The 14,394-nt window shown below is 37.7% G+C and overlaps 3 protein-coding genes across 3 annotated transcripts; 2 read left to right on the top strand and 1 right to left on the bottom strand.

Annotated features, from left to right (window-relative positions):
- Positions 1-89: 89 nt before the first annotated feature.
- LOC131622015 (protein MAINTENANCE OF MERISTEMS-like) lies at positions 90-1,083 on the top strand. Its single transcript, XM_058893066.1, has 2 exons — positions 90-287; positions 421-1,083. Exons 1-2 carry the CDS (start codon positions 90-92, stop codon positions 1,081-1,083), a joined length of 861 nt encoding a protein of 286 aa, XP_058749049.1.
- Positions 1,084-2,007: 924 nt separating this feature from the next.
- LOC131622014 (PKS-NRPS hybrid synthetase cheA-like) lies at positions 2,008-4,771 on the bottom strand. The gene is made up of 4 exons (XM_058893065.1): positions 3,531-4,771; positions 3,347-3,450; positions 2,277-3,259; positions 2,008-2,166 (listed from the first exon to the last, which is right to left on the bottom strand). Exons 1-4 carry the CDS (start codon positions 4,769-4,771, stop codon positions 2,008-2,010), a joined length of 2,487 nt encoding a protein of 828 aa, XP_058749048.1.
- Positions 4,772-5,319: 548 nt separating this feature from the next.
- LOC131622028 (protein argonaute 1-like) lies at positions 5,320-12,593 on the top strand. Its single transcript, XM_058893079.1, has 22 exons — positions 5,320-5,463; positions 6,198-7,242; positions 7,340-7,548; positions 7,641-7,790; positions 7,882-8,015; positions 8,135-8,244; positions 8,923-9,029; positions 9,115-9,253; positions 9,346-9,462; positions 9,626-9,733; positions 9,818-9,889; positions 9,986-10,108; positions 10,196-10,355; positions 10,453-10,712; positions 10,814-10,956; positions 11,066-11,128; positions 11,204-11,267; positions 11,347-11,482; positions 11,581-11,654; positions 11,733-11,827; positions 11,941-11,972; positions 12,072-12,593. Exons 2-22 carry the CDS (start codon positions 6,214-6,216, stop codon positions 12,287-12,289), a joined length of 3,543 nt encoding a protein of 1,180 aa, XP_058749062.1. The 5' UTR covers positions 5,320-5,463; positions 6,198-6,213; the 3' UTR covers positions 12,290-12,593.
- Positions 12,594-14,394: the final 1,801 nt, after the last annotated feature.

The raw sequence follows: 14,394 nt of genomic DNA, 5'->3' as shown, positions 1-14,394 counted from the left end.
CTTATTACTCACTGCAGTGGCTGTATGACAGATTCGTGCAGTACCGTGCTGCTGGTAGTTGGACTTACGCGACCAGGGCATATCTGACGATGTTGGTAGGTTCTACCATTTTTGCGGATAAGACATTTACCCTGGTTGAGGCCCGATATTTGCTATTGTTTAGAGATCTACGTGGGCTTGGTTCATACAGTTGGGCATCAGCGGCACTGGCCACTCTTTATCGCCACCTTGGGGATGCATCTATGTTTAGTTGCAAGCAGCTCGGTGGATATCCTACTCTGCTACAGGTATTTATGTTATTTTTAATTAATTATATGTTTATTCATATATTATAATTTATATTATTTAATATATATATATATATATATATATATATAAACATTGGTATTAATGAATATCATTTAATTTATTTGTTAACAGTGTTGGATACATGAGTACTTTCCTACTCTGGGAAGGAAAGGAGAAAACTGGCGGTCAGACAACCTAGGGCTTCCGAGGGCGATGAGATGGTTCTACAGACAGGGGGCCATCAAGGTGGATGCATATAGACCGATATTGGATCAGCTGACACCTATAGACGTCATATGGCGTCCATTCGAGGATCATCGACCTCATAGTGCTTTTAACGAGCTATCTTTATACAGAGGTTTCCTTGTTTGGGGTGAGATACATGTGTCGTACTTACCCGATAGGTGTCTTCGCCAGTTTGGTATTCGCCAGTATATCCCGCATGCACCTCCTGCTGATACGCTCAGCAACGATGCGATTGCTGTGGAGTGGATTGGTTATCACCAGAGCGTGGCAGATGTGATTAGAGGTACGGAGGCGGTGGGATACCCTCATGAGACGGTGGATGGATATTTAGAGTGGTATTACCGTGTGTCTCATCCTCAGGTTGTGCCGCCCCCACCTAGTGAGCGTAGAGAGGTTCCAGTTCCTGTCTTTGATGCAGGACCAGCTGATCCAGATTGGGCTCGTGCCTCCACACTGGTTCACCGTTATCTCCGGCAGGTAGAGGCCGACGAGGATGATGTCGCGTATGCTGACTTATTTGAGGTGTTGCGCATCGCCGATGAGCATTGACTATGTTATATTTTATTTTAGATATTACATTTTGGATTATTTTATGGTACATTCTGGATTATATTTTGGATTATATTGTATTCTATAGATGATTTTAGTCTTTTGTTTTATTCTATATTTTATTCTATATTTTGGATTATATTTTATTCTATAGTTTATATTATTTGGATAAGATATTATTTGGATAAGATATTATGTGGATAAGATATTATGTGGTCCAGGTTGTGCGGATAAGATTTCCCTCATGGCCTATAAATAGGACCTCCTAGTGTTGACACAAAATATCATACTTTTCAGAATGTCTCTTGGTAATTTTATGGTTGACACAATTGTTTTCTATACTGGAACTAAGGATCCCATGAAGCTTTCAATACCTAACGATTGCGGGAGACTCGAGTCACTGAAAAGTTGGGTGAAAGAAGAGTTGCCAGAAACTGATAATCGACTGGTGACTAAATCTGGTATCGTGAAAATTGGAACATGGACGTTGATGGAAGGATAAGTTATAATATTGTGGAGTTGAAGTGTGATGGTGATATGAAAGACATGTGGAAATCACACCGCCGTAAGATAACAAAGGGACCGATTGAGTTTGAGGTGGACCTAACAAGGTCTGCTGAGGATGTTCTGAAGATGCTGGTGCGTCCAGAATCGTCTGCAAGAGTCTAATGCTTTAATGTTTTATGTTATTGTTATCATGTTTTATGTTATTGTTATCATGTTCTATGTTTTAATGTTCTATGTTATTGTTATCATGTTTTAATATTCTATGTTATTGTTATCATGTTTTAATGTTTTATATTCAATGTTATAATAATTTAGTGTTTTTTTGTAAATAAAATAAAAACTTCTAAGATGTAAATAAAATAACTCAATCTAAGACGTTTTTAGCTAAAATATTACATATAAATTAAAGTCACTTAATTAATCTATATTAACACGTGATGGTAACATAGGCGTAAGATGGTGCCAATGTTGAAGACGTCCAGCAAATCCTAACATCCAAGATGTCGCCACTTGATGACGAAACTTCATCCAATCTAACGTGACGGGTGGCAGCGGGAAGCCTTCTTTCATATTAACCTGATTTCATGACATAAAAATAATTAACAAAGTAATTAAATAAGTAATTAAATAAGTAATTAAATAAATAATTTCTACTCGTAATTAAATAAAATATATATAAAGGTTACCCGAAGAAATTGATTCCTGTTGACAAGGCCAATGCAATATGTAGGAGCACTTGGAGAAAATGTTGTTGTCATAGGAAAAAAAGTCAAGCAAGGGTTACCAAGCAGCACAAGAATGATGTTATACCGATTTGCTATCAAATAACCCATCTCTGGTAGTGTCAACCATTTCTCCGGTGGTTGAAAACCAACATGATCTATCAACAATCCATTTCTCACTTCGGATAAACTTAGACCGAACAATCTCTCATATAAGTCCTTCTTTTCTCTTAATTCCATGTCCAAGTCACGACGAACCATTGCCCAACCATCCTCACTATACCCATGCCACGACGCAATGGCTCTAAATCCACAATTACCATCTGCTACAACATTAACAATCTCGGTAATATATGGCCTAATATGACAAGGAAACTGAAGAGTGAAATCCTCGTCCTTTGCTTGTGATTGCTTCTTTGATTGTGATTGCTTCCTGGAAGTTTGTGATGCTTGCGATTGTTTTTGTGAAGATTGAGACGCCTGATCAGCATACTCAAAACCTGAAGGATCCCTATAAACATCATACCCAACTGGTTTCTTCCCTTTCCTCTTCACTCCGCCTTTAGTTTTTATTTTCTCAGGTGGTGGACACAATGAAGTTGTTGTGGGATATGCAATTTCACAAACCCTACTTTTCAATGCTCTTTTTCCAACAACATCTAGTGATTTAAACCTTATCCACAATTCATCAATTGCATTACTCATATCCACCTCCGAACCAGCTTCCTCATCTAAAGGCAAGTCACCTTCCATAGATAGTATCCTCCATTGAAGATGAACATTTTCTATTTGTAATGGGATTCCAACAACAATCGATCTTCCCATCTCACAAGCACAAGGTAGCCCATAACTTGTTCTCATAGTACAACCACATTTTTCCCTACTATTTAACACATAATCAAGCCTCAATAACTCTTCTGCAATGCGTCTCAAAGCAGCTCTCGATACTGAACCACGCAAATTATCATAAAATGGACTAATGTGTGCGTGCTCAACCTCATAAAAACTTTTTTGAAACGAAGCTCAAATGTTACCTATTTGGATTTTTAGGTTAGAATTCATAGCTTCCCAAACTTTGACCATGTCACCAAGGCTGTTTCCTATCATCTGCTTTAGCTTCCAATGTGCAGATTCAACCCTAAAATAAACAAAGAAAGTATAAAAAAATAATATTCCAAAAATTAATACTAAATAAATATTTTAAGAATTATGACATACCGATTTGTCGTGGTGTTACCAAAATGAAGCACTAGATTAATCCATGCGCCTACAAATCTTTGCCTATGTGGGATCAACCAAGTGTTCTTCACGTAATCGAGGAAGTCAGTACAAGCAAAGCATGCTTGTTCAAGATATTGCAACCGTACACCATACTCAACCTCATTACTAGCCCATACAACATCTTTCCACAATGTGCCTATCGTCTCTTGCATGTCTTTCATCACATATTCCTTGCATTTCATCCCAACATTTTTGTTAATATGAAAACGACATAGCAAGTTATGCATCGTAGGAAAAACAACTTCAACTGCTTTCATCAAAGCAAGATCTCTATCCGTCAAAATCACTTGTGGAACCACATCTTTCTTCACAAACAATTGCTTCAGCTTATCCAAGACCCAAATATAACTCTCTGTCTGCTCACACTCCATATAAGCAAATGCAACCGCAAATGTCAACTCGGTCGATGTCATACCAACTATTTCAAACAGAGGTTGTCTATATTTGTTGGTCTTATAAGTGGCGTCCATAATCAAGACAGTAGGAAAAAGATTCAGCAACTTTACCGAATCTGGATGAGCCCAAAAAACATCTCTCACAACGTCACAATCATCCTGTTTCCTACTCCAATAAACATAGTTCGCCTCCTCTATAACCTTAAGCAAATGTTGTATCTCACTTCTTGGACCTCTTATCTCCGCTTCAATCACACTTTTATGCTTGTATATTTGCGTGATCCGAGTGACGTTCTCAGGATCTCTCTCTTGCAAGGAAATCGATATGTGTCTAGGCGGAACATGTCTCTTTGTCAAATCAGCAACATGCTGCTTCTCATTTGTTGTCAACCTACCAACAAATGAATGACCTTCTAATCTATCTGGTAAACCATGATTATGAACTCCACATTTTACATCAACCTTCCATCCAGACCCATCTTTTGCCGGAGTCGATCTGATTTTGAATGGACATCCACATCTCTTAGTAGCACTTTGAGTCTCACTTTTATCCTTATATTTTCCACCTTTATCGCACGCAAATATAACTTTGTTACTTCTTCCTCTTTTGCCTGTTTCAGTGTCTGAACGCGCTATGATAACAGTCACTTTATTGTTGATTCCGGTCTCTTTAACCCAGCGGATAACTTCTTCCCGTGTGACAAATCTCTGTGAAGTTGTGAAAACATCAGTGGTATCTATAGCTGTCTCGTTTTTTCGACAAATTTGGAGCGGAACTTCCATACCTGAAAAAAATAACCAAAAATTAAAAAATGCAAAATGCGTTCCGGAACAGTTTTCCAATCTGTTCCAGTTTGATATAAACTTCACCGGATCACTTTTTAAAACTGTTCCGGTTTGATTACAAGTGCACCGGAACACTTTGCTTATCTGTTCCGGGATTTTCGTATTACCGGAGCAGTTTTAAAATGTCTTCTGGAAATAAAAAAAAGTGAACCGGATGACATTCATAATGTGTTCCGGTTTGTTAATTTGTAAACCGGATGACTTACCAGAAGTGTTCCGAATTGAAGGTGCGTAGGGGTGCAGATTTGAATTTTTTTGACTTTTTAGATGAATGGTAAAAAGTAAAATGGTAAAATAGTTATTAACTATTGAGGGTAAAGTTGGCATTTTTACAAAATTGTAGGGGTAGAAGGGCAATTATAGGGGTAGGAAGTAAAATTTTCTATATAGTAACACTTTTGAAAACCTTAAACGAGAATTAGGATAATATATTCCTTTCGTATTCACCTTCTCTCTAATCCTAATCCTACAAGCAAGGTAAAAGTGATAGGTTAAGTTTTCATATAGTACATTTTTGTGTTATATATAAACACTGTGAAACCCTATTTTTAATTTACATAACCGTAACTAGTAATTAATAGCTTCTCACGGCAACATTTGTGGCTCAACTTCTTCTCTTTTTTGATCACGTATGTGTTTCTGGTGCTCGAGTGATTTCACTTTACTTTGTTTATTTTTTTAGGGTTCGATTTAGGGCAAGTTTTCTTATCGTTTCGTTAGGTTTTCGTTGCAATGTATGCTACCAGATTCTCGTGGTTTCTGGTTTTCCGATTTTCGTCGTTGATATACTTTTTTTTGCTGTCGTTGGATTTTCGTTACTCACTTTTTTGCATTGTTTAGTATTTGTAGTTTTTAACGTCTACATGTAGAATCTGATCATGTGTTTTGTATTTTTTTTTTTCAGAATGTTTAATATTGTGTTAGTTACTATAATTCATTTTTTATTGAAAGTTGTTGCTTGGTGGAATCATGAATATCTTTTGTTTTACTTAGCTAGTTATTGTTATCAATGTTGGTTACTTTTTTGTTTGTTTTGAAATTTTATTTTGAAAAAAGGTGTGACCGTGTTAGTATCGGACACCTCTGAGAAAAGATGTGTCTGAGTCTCTGACGGACACTGATACTTGTGATTAGGTTTAGTTTATTCATTATTTTCGAATTATTACCGGTGTTGCCGTGTCAGTGTCGGTATGATATTCGGGGTGTCTGCGTTTCATAGATTATTTTGAAAATTTGTAATAGTAAGCTTTGCTGTTTGTTTGATTAGTGCTTTATTTTGGTTTCGTCTGGATGTTGTTATAAGTTGATAAATGTTGTTAGTTTCTAGGGTTTATTTGTGCTTATATGTTTTCTTTTTGTGCAGCCTTCATTGAATCATTATGGTTAGGAAGAGGAGAACTGATGGACCAGGTGGTGAAAGCTCTGATGGTCAACACCCTGTGGAGAGGAGTGTTCCCCCTCAACAACAGGCTGCTGTATCTGGAGGTGCAGGACCCCAAGGAGGGCGAGGTCTCCCTCAACAACAGGCTGCTGTATCTGGAGGTGCAGGACCCCAAGGAGGGCGAAGCTGGGGTCCCCCTCAACAACAGGCTGCTGTATCTGGAGGTGCAGGACCCCAAGGAGGGCGAGGCTGGGGTCCCCAAGGTGGACGTGGGGGTTATGAAGGTGGGCGCGGTGGTCATGGGTTGCCCCAACAACAATATGGTGCCCCTCCTGAGCATCAAGGAAGAGGTAGGGGAGGACATCCTCAGCCCCAACAGCAGTATGGTGCTCCCTCTGATTATCAAGGAAGGGGTAGGGGAGGACAGCCACTGCCCCAACAGCAGTATGGTGCTCCCTCTGATTATCAAGGAAGGGGTAGGGGAGGACAGCCACTGCCCCAACAGCAGTATGGTGGACCACCTGAGTATCAAGGAAGGGGTAGGGGAGGACCTCCCCAACCCCAACAGCAGTATGGTGGCCCACCTGAATATCAAGGCAGAGGCAGGGGAGGGCCTTCTCAGCAAGGACGTGGATATAGCGGTGGCCGAGGTGGATATGGTGGCGGTGTGGGCCCTGGTGGTGGCCATGATTCAGTTCCTTCTTATGGAGGCCCCCCTAGGCCACAAGCACCCGAGCTGCACCAAGCTACCTCAGTTCCTTCTGTGCCATATCCAGTTGTGGTGTCTCCTCCACCTGCACCGAGTGAGGCAAGTTCATCTTCACATCCACCAGAAATGTCTGATGTGGAACAAGATCTGGGACAGATGAAAATTCATTCTGAAGAGACTCCCGCTCCTCCGCCTGCAAGCAAATCATCAGTGAGGTTTCCCCTTCGACCTGGAAAAGGGAGCTATGGCAAGAAATGTGTTGTTAGGGCGAACCACTTTTTTGCTGAGTTGCCAAATAAAGACTTGCATCAGTATGATGTATGTTCCGCTTTTAACTTGTATTAGTATTAGTATTTTCTTATCTTTTCATTTAATTTAATACTATTTGCTTGTGTTGTTGCTCTTGGTTGCTCAGGTGGCAATAACTCCAGAAGTGACTTCTAGAGGTGTAAACCGCGCTGTTATGGCACAGCTTGTAAGATTGTATCGGGATTCTCACCTGGGAAAGAGACTTCCGGCTTATGATGGCCGTAAGAGCCTCTATACTGCAGGGCCACTTCCTTTTATTTCGAAGGACTTTAGAATCACCCTGGTTGATGAAGATGATGGGTCAGGAGGGAAGAGGTTTGCTTCATGCGTATTATCACCTGATTTTTTTTTTTCATGTTTAAATTGTGTATTTATTTTATTTGATTGATTGATTGATTTTTATACAGGAGGGACAGGGAGTTTAAGGTTGTTATTAAATTTGCTGCACGTGCTGACCTTCACCACCTGGGTCTCTTTTTGGATGGGAAGCAAGCTGATGCACCTCAGGAAGCTCTGCAGGTTCTTGACATTGTTCTCCGGGAGCTTCCTACTTCCAGGTTCTTGATTTTGCTTTTTTATTTTTGTTTTGAATGCATTTTTTCACCAAATCTATTTCTGCTGATGCTAATTACACTCGAAATGGTGTAGGTATTGTCCAGTGGGAAGATCATTTTATTCCCCTCATCTAGGTAGAAGGCAGCCTTTAGGTGATGGGTTGGAAAGTTGGCGTGGATTTTATCAAAGTATTCGTCCTACTCAAATGGGACTGTCTCTGAACATTGGTGCGTTGTAGCTTGTATACCTTTTACTTTTTCCCGTTGATTCCCTATTCTATTACTTTTCTTCACCATTTTTGACATTGAATCAATTTGCCAATTTATCGTTAATATTTATAATGCAGATATGTCTTCAACTGCATTTTTTGAGCCACTGCCTGTGATAGAGTTCGTTTGCCAATTGCTGAATAGGGAAGTCTCATCCAGGCCTCTGTCTGATGCTGATCGGGTTAAGGTCAGATTTGTTAATGTCCTTGAATTTATCTATTGTTATTTAAAATTCTTCACGACTCTTCATGATGTCAGTGAACAACATGAGCTTTACAAGCGGCATTGCCCTTTTTCACTCACAAGATATTGCTGGGTCGGGCTTTCGCCCATTGTCTAAGATTCCCCACTGCGCCCCCCGTGGGATGTTGCTGATCATCCGAAAAGACCAGCTAAGCATCATTGGCTTGGTCAGCCTTTACCTGACCAACTACCTTATACTTCGCAGGCTCATCAAACAGCGCTTTTTAGCTTTCTTTAGGATTTGATCCGAACTGTTTGCAGATTCCCACACATTACCCTTTATCTATTAAAAAATTTATCTGTTTTTTATTTTAAATTTTTTCACTGCTCTTCATGATTTCAGTGAACATATGATTAAATTGCTAAAATAACTGCTGTGAATCAAAGTATGCTAGCTCCTTAGATTTTCTTGTTGCCGCATCCCAAGTTTACTACATGTACTTGGCAACGCAAAAATAATTCCATTTTTTTTAGTTTAGCCTATATATGAGATGTTTTACTCCACAGCACTGCTCTCTAGAAAAAAATGAAAATCATTTCTGCACTATTGCTCTCTAGTAAAATGAGAATGATTATTGCCTCAACTCCCAACTTTAATACTTCTTTTTATTTCTAATGACAGATAAAAAAAGCACTGCGTGGTATCAAAGTTGAAGTAACACATCGTGGCAACATGAAGAGAAAATATCGTATTGCTGGTTTGACGTCACAAGCTACGAGAGAGCTGACGTGAGTAGAAGTAATAAGTATTTTTCAAATGCAGTATATAAATTCTTTTGCTGAATTTTATTTTTTAATTTTTCAATTTTTGTAGATTCCCTGTGGATGAGAAGGGGACTATGAAGTCTGTTGTACAGTATTTCTCTGAGACATATGGTTTTGTCATTCAACATGCTTACTTGCCTTGTTTGCAAGTGGGCAACCCTCAGAGACCAAACTACCTTCCAATGGAGGTAAATGTCCGCATAAATTCTCTCCTTTTTGCTATTGTATTGTCATGCCTGTCTCTATGTCCTGCTTAATGGTAATAGTATGTGTGATGTAGGTCTGCAAAATTGCCGAGGGGCAAAGGTACTCTAAACGATTGAATGAGCGACAAATTACCGCCTTGCTCAAAGTCACGTGCCAACGTCCACAAGATAGGGAACGTGACATCTCGCAGGTCAGTAGAAACTAGAACGTTAATGCATTGGTCTTTAATGCATGTTGGTATGTTCGATGTAGATTTGGCATAACTGCTGTCCATTAGGATTTCTTGTTTTGAGATGAATGTTCAGTGTTGCTGTTATTCTGTCCTTAATGCATCATCTGGTTGTTTTCTTCAGACAGTACATCATAATGCCTATCATGAAGATCCTTATGCTAAAGAGTTTGGAATCAAAATCAGTGATAAGCTCGCTCAAGTGGAAGCTCGCATCCTTCCTCCGCCATGGGTATTTTTTCTTGGATAATTACAATTTTTATCTGAAGTTTTTATTTGTTTATAATTGAAATTTTTATCATGGTATCCTTTACAGCTCAAATATCATGATACGGGTAAAGAAAAGGATTGTCTACCCCAAGTTGGACAATGGAATATGATGAATAAGGTAATTTGTATTTTCTTGAACTGCACATGCTGGAAATTTCATTATGAGTAATGCCAGTTAAATTTAAAATATTAATACGTTGTCTAATTATTTCAGAAAATGGTTGATGGGGGGACAGTTAACAATTGGTTCTGCGTAAACTTTTCTAGGGGCGTGCAAGAAAGTACTGCACGTGGCTTTTGCACTGAACTTGCCAGGATGTGTTGCATATCTGGCATGGTATGTATATGTTTGCCTGGGTGTCATTTTTACCCATATTTTAGCATCTAAATCACTTGGCATTTTAATATTGGTACATGCATTCAGGCATTTAAACTTGAACCAGTAGTTCCTCTACTTAGTGGTCGTCCTGACCAAGTAGAGAAGGTTCTCCAAACGCGTTATCATGATGTCAAGACCAAGCTGCAGGGAAAGGAGCCCGACTTGCTCATTGTCATTTTGCCTGATAATAATGGTTCTCTTTATGGTAAATGATACTGACTTATGCTTCAAATTCTTCTCTGTAGTACTAACTGGGCCAGTGGATAGCACGTGACCTTAACATGTGATAATTTGATATGCAGGTGACCTCAAGCGTATTTGTGAGACTGACCTGGGGGTTGTTTCCCAGTGTTGTCTAACTAAAAATGTTTTTAAGATGAGCAAACAGTACCTTGCAAATGTTTCATTGAAAATTAATGTTAAAGTTGGGGGTAGGAATACTGTGCTTGTTGATGCACTTTCACGACGCATTCCTCTAGTCAGTGACAGACCCACTATCATTTTTGGAGCTGATGTGACTCATCCTCACCCTGGCGAGGATTCAAGTCCATCAATAGCAGCTGTATGTTTTTATATTTAAGTTGTTTTTAGTTTGAAGCAACTCAAGGTTGAATATATATTTTGTACTTTTCTCAATTTAAAATAATACTTTTGATATTGTAGGTCGTTGCTTCTCAAGATTGGCCAGAAATCACCAAGTATGCTGGTTTGGTTTGTGCCCAAGCACATCGGCAAGAATTGATTCAAGATCTTTTCAAACAATGGCAAGATCCAGTTAGAGGAACAGTGACTGGTGGAATGATCAAGTACTGTCTTTAACTACCTATCTTATGTAGTCTTTTTAATCTAATGGACATATATGGGTTGCTTCCTGGATGCTGGTTTTTGAGTTTTCTTATTTTATTTCGTTTCTAGGGAACTTCTTATATCATTCCGGAGAGCAACTGGTCAAAAACCCCAGCGCATCATATTTTACAGGTACTGTTATGTTTAGTGTTCAAGTTCATTTGTGTTTGATTTTAAGATAACTTTCTAACTCAAAGATACTTGCAGAGATGGAGTTAGCGAAGGGCAATTTTACCAAGTCCTGCTATTTGAGCTTGATGCAATCCGGAAGGTAATCTTTTTGCCTGACTGTTTCAGAAATTTCAATGAATGATTTATTCTTATTGTGCTGACTTTTTTCATCCTATCAGGCTTGTGCTTCACTTGAACCCAACTATCAGCCTCCTGTGACTTTTGTGGTGGTTCAAAAACGTCATCATACTAGGCTCTTTGCCAATGACCACCGTGACAAGAGTTCTGTGGATCGCAGTGGCAATATATTACCTGGTATTAGTTTGTTTTATATCATAAATGCTGTTGTAATGATTTTTACTTTATTCATTAGACTGATCCCGGAGCAATCTTCCTTGTAAATAATGCTGTAGGAACTGTTGTGGATTCTAAGATCTGCCATCCGACTGAGTTTGACTTTTATCTTTGCAGTCATGCCGGAATACAGGTAAACATTTGCTTCTGTTGGTGTAATAATTTTAAGTTGGATTATTATTGAGCTCTTATGTTCAAGAAATTTTTGCAGGGTACTAGTCGTCCAGCTCATTATCATGTTTTATGGGATGAAAATAAGTTCACTGCTGATGATTTGCAACGTCTAAGTAATAACTTGTGCTACACGTAAGTAACCAACTAGTAATGTATTAAGGAATTGAATGTATGCTGCTTTGTTTGTTTTTACATTTTTTCAACTATGAAATTAAATCTGGGGTTGTTTTTATTATTTTCTGCAGATACGCCCGATGCACCCGTTCTGTTTCGATTGGTTAGTTTTCTCTCGAGCCATATAATATGAAAACTGACTCTGTTCATTGTAAAATATGTTGCATGTTTTAACAATTTTTGTTGTGTAAAATAATTGCAGTGCCCCCTGCTTATTATGCTCATTTGGCTGCATTCCGAGCAAGGTTCTATATGGAACCTGGAACTTCTGATAGCGGATCTATGGCAAGCGGAGCGGTTTCTCGTGGTGGAACGGCAGCTGCCGCTGGTCGTAGTTCACGTGCACCGGGTGCAAATGCTGCTGTTAGACCTCTGCCTGCATTGAAGGAGAATGTCAAGAGGGTCATGTTTTATTGCTGAGAGATAATATTTAAAGTTTGTTGAAGGACTACCGAGATCATATTTGAAGTTTGCTGGAGGAAGTGTCGATACTGGTCTATATTGTGATACTATTGTTAGGTGTTTGTTTTGAAAGAGTTTTACAAGCATCTGTTGTCATCTTCTGGTATTAGTGCTTGCTTCGAACAATTGTCGTTTTATCCAATTATCCCTTGTCCTGGATCATTCTTGATTCCAGCTATGTTTATTGTTGAATTGAAGTCTATGTTTCATTATGTTAACAGTGTTTGGATTTATTTTAATGGATTTGTTATTATCAATGTCATTGTATGCCCGCTTCATAATTTCTCTAAAATGAATGTCAAAATTTGAGTTTTCTTTAGAAAACCAATCATCCTCTGCACGATAGCAGAATGCATTTATTTGAATTTGAATTAAGGATCTCTAATTTAGTTAATTATCATTTCATCCATCTAAATGATCTTAGATATTGTGGAATTTGAGTTCAGCACTTCCTTACATTTCATTTGTGTTGAGTATGTCTCATTCTAACAAAAGAGGGGTAGGGATGTGGGGGAGCCAAGCTAGTAGATTTGTGTTGAGCAATTTGGAGTTCAGTTGTGTTGGGCAGTTAGGGTGTCAATTAGGTGACTTTTAATCAGGTGCATCATGCCAAGATTAAATATATTGATGTGAAATTTTTACCAAATTCCAGTTTTACTATTTATAAGAGAGAAAGTTGACTTCTTATATTCATTGAATAATTAATGTATCTGATCCATGATATAATCCAGATACATTGATTATTCATTGAACCTAAAATATATATATTTTTTATAAATAAGACCGGAGGTAGTATTTCTTAAAATTCATATTTTTGAGAATGCATTTTATGTTGACCAAGACAATCGCTCGTGATTATTTAGTGAACATAATATATATATATATATATATATATATATATATATATATATATATATATATATATATATATATATATATATATATATATATATATATATATATATATATATATCATGATGTGAGTGTCATATTAATACTGTTTGAAGTGTGGTGACAAGTTTAAATACTATTTGAAGTGTGTCAGTAGTATTGTACCTCTCTCAGTCATCATGATGTGAGTGTCATGTAGAGAATCTTAATAGGAGTTTTGCAAGAAATTGATAAATTTCATTAGCTTTTGATTATGCACACATCAATTATAGTAAAGTAGCTTTTGACGGGTCATACGTAACTTACAATACAAGTAAGTTCGTTACTTCACAATCAAGTACTAATTCCCCACCAACTATATAATCCTAACAAATTATTTCATAAAGTAAACACCACAACACAAACAAACACATGGTGATTCAGTTTAGCATAAGAAGCAAGAGACTACAAACTTTGTTGCATTGCTTCATATTGAACTTTATCATTCCTAAGCATACTTGTGTTGATGAATGAAGATCCCATAGTCAAGCTGTCTAACTTCTACTCCAAGAAAGTACACCCTATTTTGCCTAGGGCCGCCAAGACAAATCTATCTTGAATTGAGCTTTTGAAACTCTTAAACATTTTTTCATCATTTTATTATAGACCAGATCATCAACATAAAAACTTACAATGAAATAAGAATATTGTACAATGATCTTCGCATTTTACAAACAAAATGCGCTCACAATGACATTTGTTGAATTGTTCTTCAGTAAGATTCAATTTTGTTATACAAAGCTCTTAGTTCTTGTTTGTGTCCATACAATAACATTACCGTCCTCCTCTTAACATCCAATAGGTTAATCAACATAAATATATTCTATCAACTCCATGAAGGAAAGCACTTTTTCAATCAAGTTGATGTATAAAAGTTAACTCTCTACCTCTATTAGTTCTAAGACATTAAATTAGAAACTTTTTGAAGTGTAATTCAAATCAAGGTTATACGTGCTTAGAATCAATAAATGAATGTGAAATTCACGTTTTGCCATTGCAAGTGTGATTCGAATCACAAGCTTCTATGACTCGAATCAGAAGCAAGCTTGATTCGAATCAAGTTAAAGGCTGATTCAAATAAAAATTCATTTCAAATTTCGGATTTTGTTATGTAAGCATGAATTGAATCACAA

Source organism: Vicia villosa, unplaced genomic scaffold (genome assembly GCF_029867415.1).
Source record: "Vicia villosa cultivar HV-30 ecotype Madison, WI unplaced genomic scaffold, Vvil1.0 ctg.000022F_1_1_2_unsc, whole genome shotgun sequence".
Classification (NCBI taxonomy): domain Eukaryota; kingdom Viridiplantae; phylum Streptophyta; class Magnoliopsida; order Fabales; family Fabaceae; genus Vicia; species Vicia villosa.
The sequence above is the reverse complement of the archived record's forward strand: the minus strand, read 5'-3'. Positions and strand labels throughout refer to the sequence as shown.

Bases quoted from the DNA above. Each gene is read 5' to 3' on its own strand.
- LOC131622015 (XM_058893066.1), top strand. From the start codon at position 90: ATGTTGGTAGGTTCTACCATTTTTGCGGATAAGACATTTACCCTGGTT. The intron at 288-420 runs GTATTTATGTTA...ATTTGTTAACAG, and splicing joins GATATCCTACTCTGCTACAG to TGTTGGATACATGAGTACTT.
- LOC131622014 (XM_058893065.1), bottom strand. From the start codon at position 4,771: ATGGAAGTTCCGCTCCAAATTTGTCGAAAAAACGAGACAGCTATAGAT. The intron at 3,451-3,530 runs GTATGTCATAAT...TGTTTATTTTAG, and splicing joins GGTAACACCACGACAAATCG to GGTTGAATCTGCACATTGGA. The intron at 2,167-2,276 runs GTAACCTTTATA...TCATGAAATCAG, and splicing joins ACAGGAATCAATTTCTTCGG to GTTAATATGAAAGAAGGCTT.
- LOC131622028 (XM_058893079.1), top strand. From the start codon at position 6,214: ATGGTTAGGAAGAGGAGAACTGATGGACCAGGTGGTGAAAGCTCTGAT. The intron at 9,254-9,345 runs GTAAATGTCCGC...TGTGTGATGTAG, and splicing joins CAAACTACCTTCCAATGGAG to GTCTGCAAAATTGCCGAGGG. The intron at 9,463-9,625 runs GTCAGTAGAAAC...TGTTTTCTTCAG, and splicing joins GGGAACGTGACATCTCGCAG to ACAGTACATCATAATGCCTA.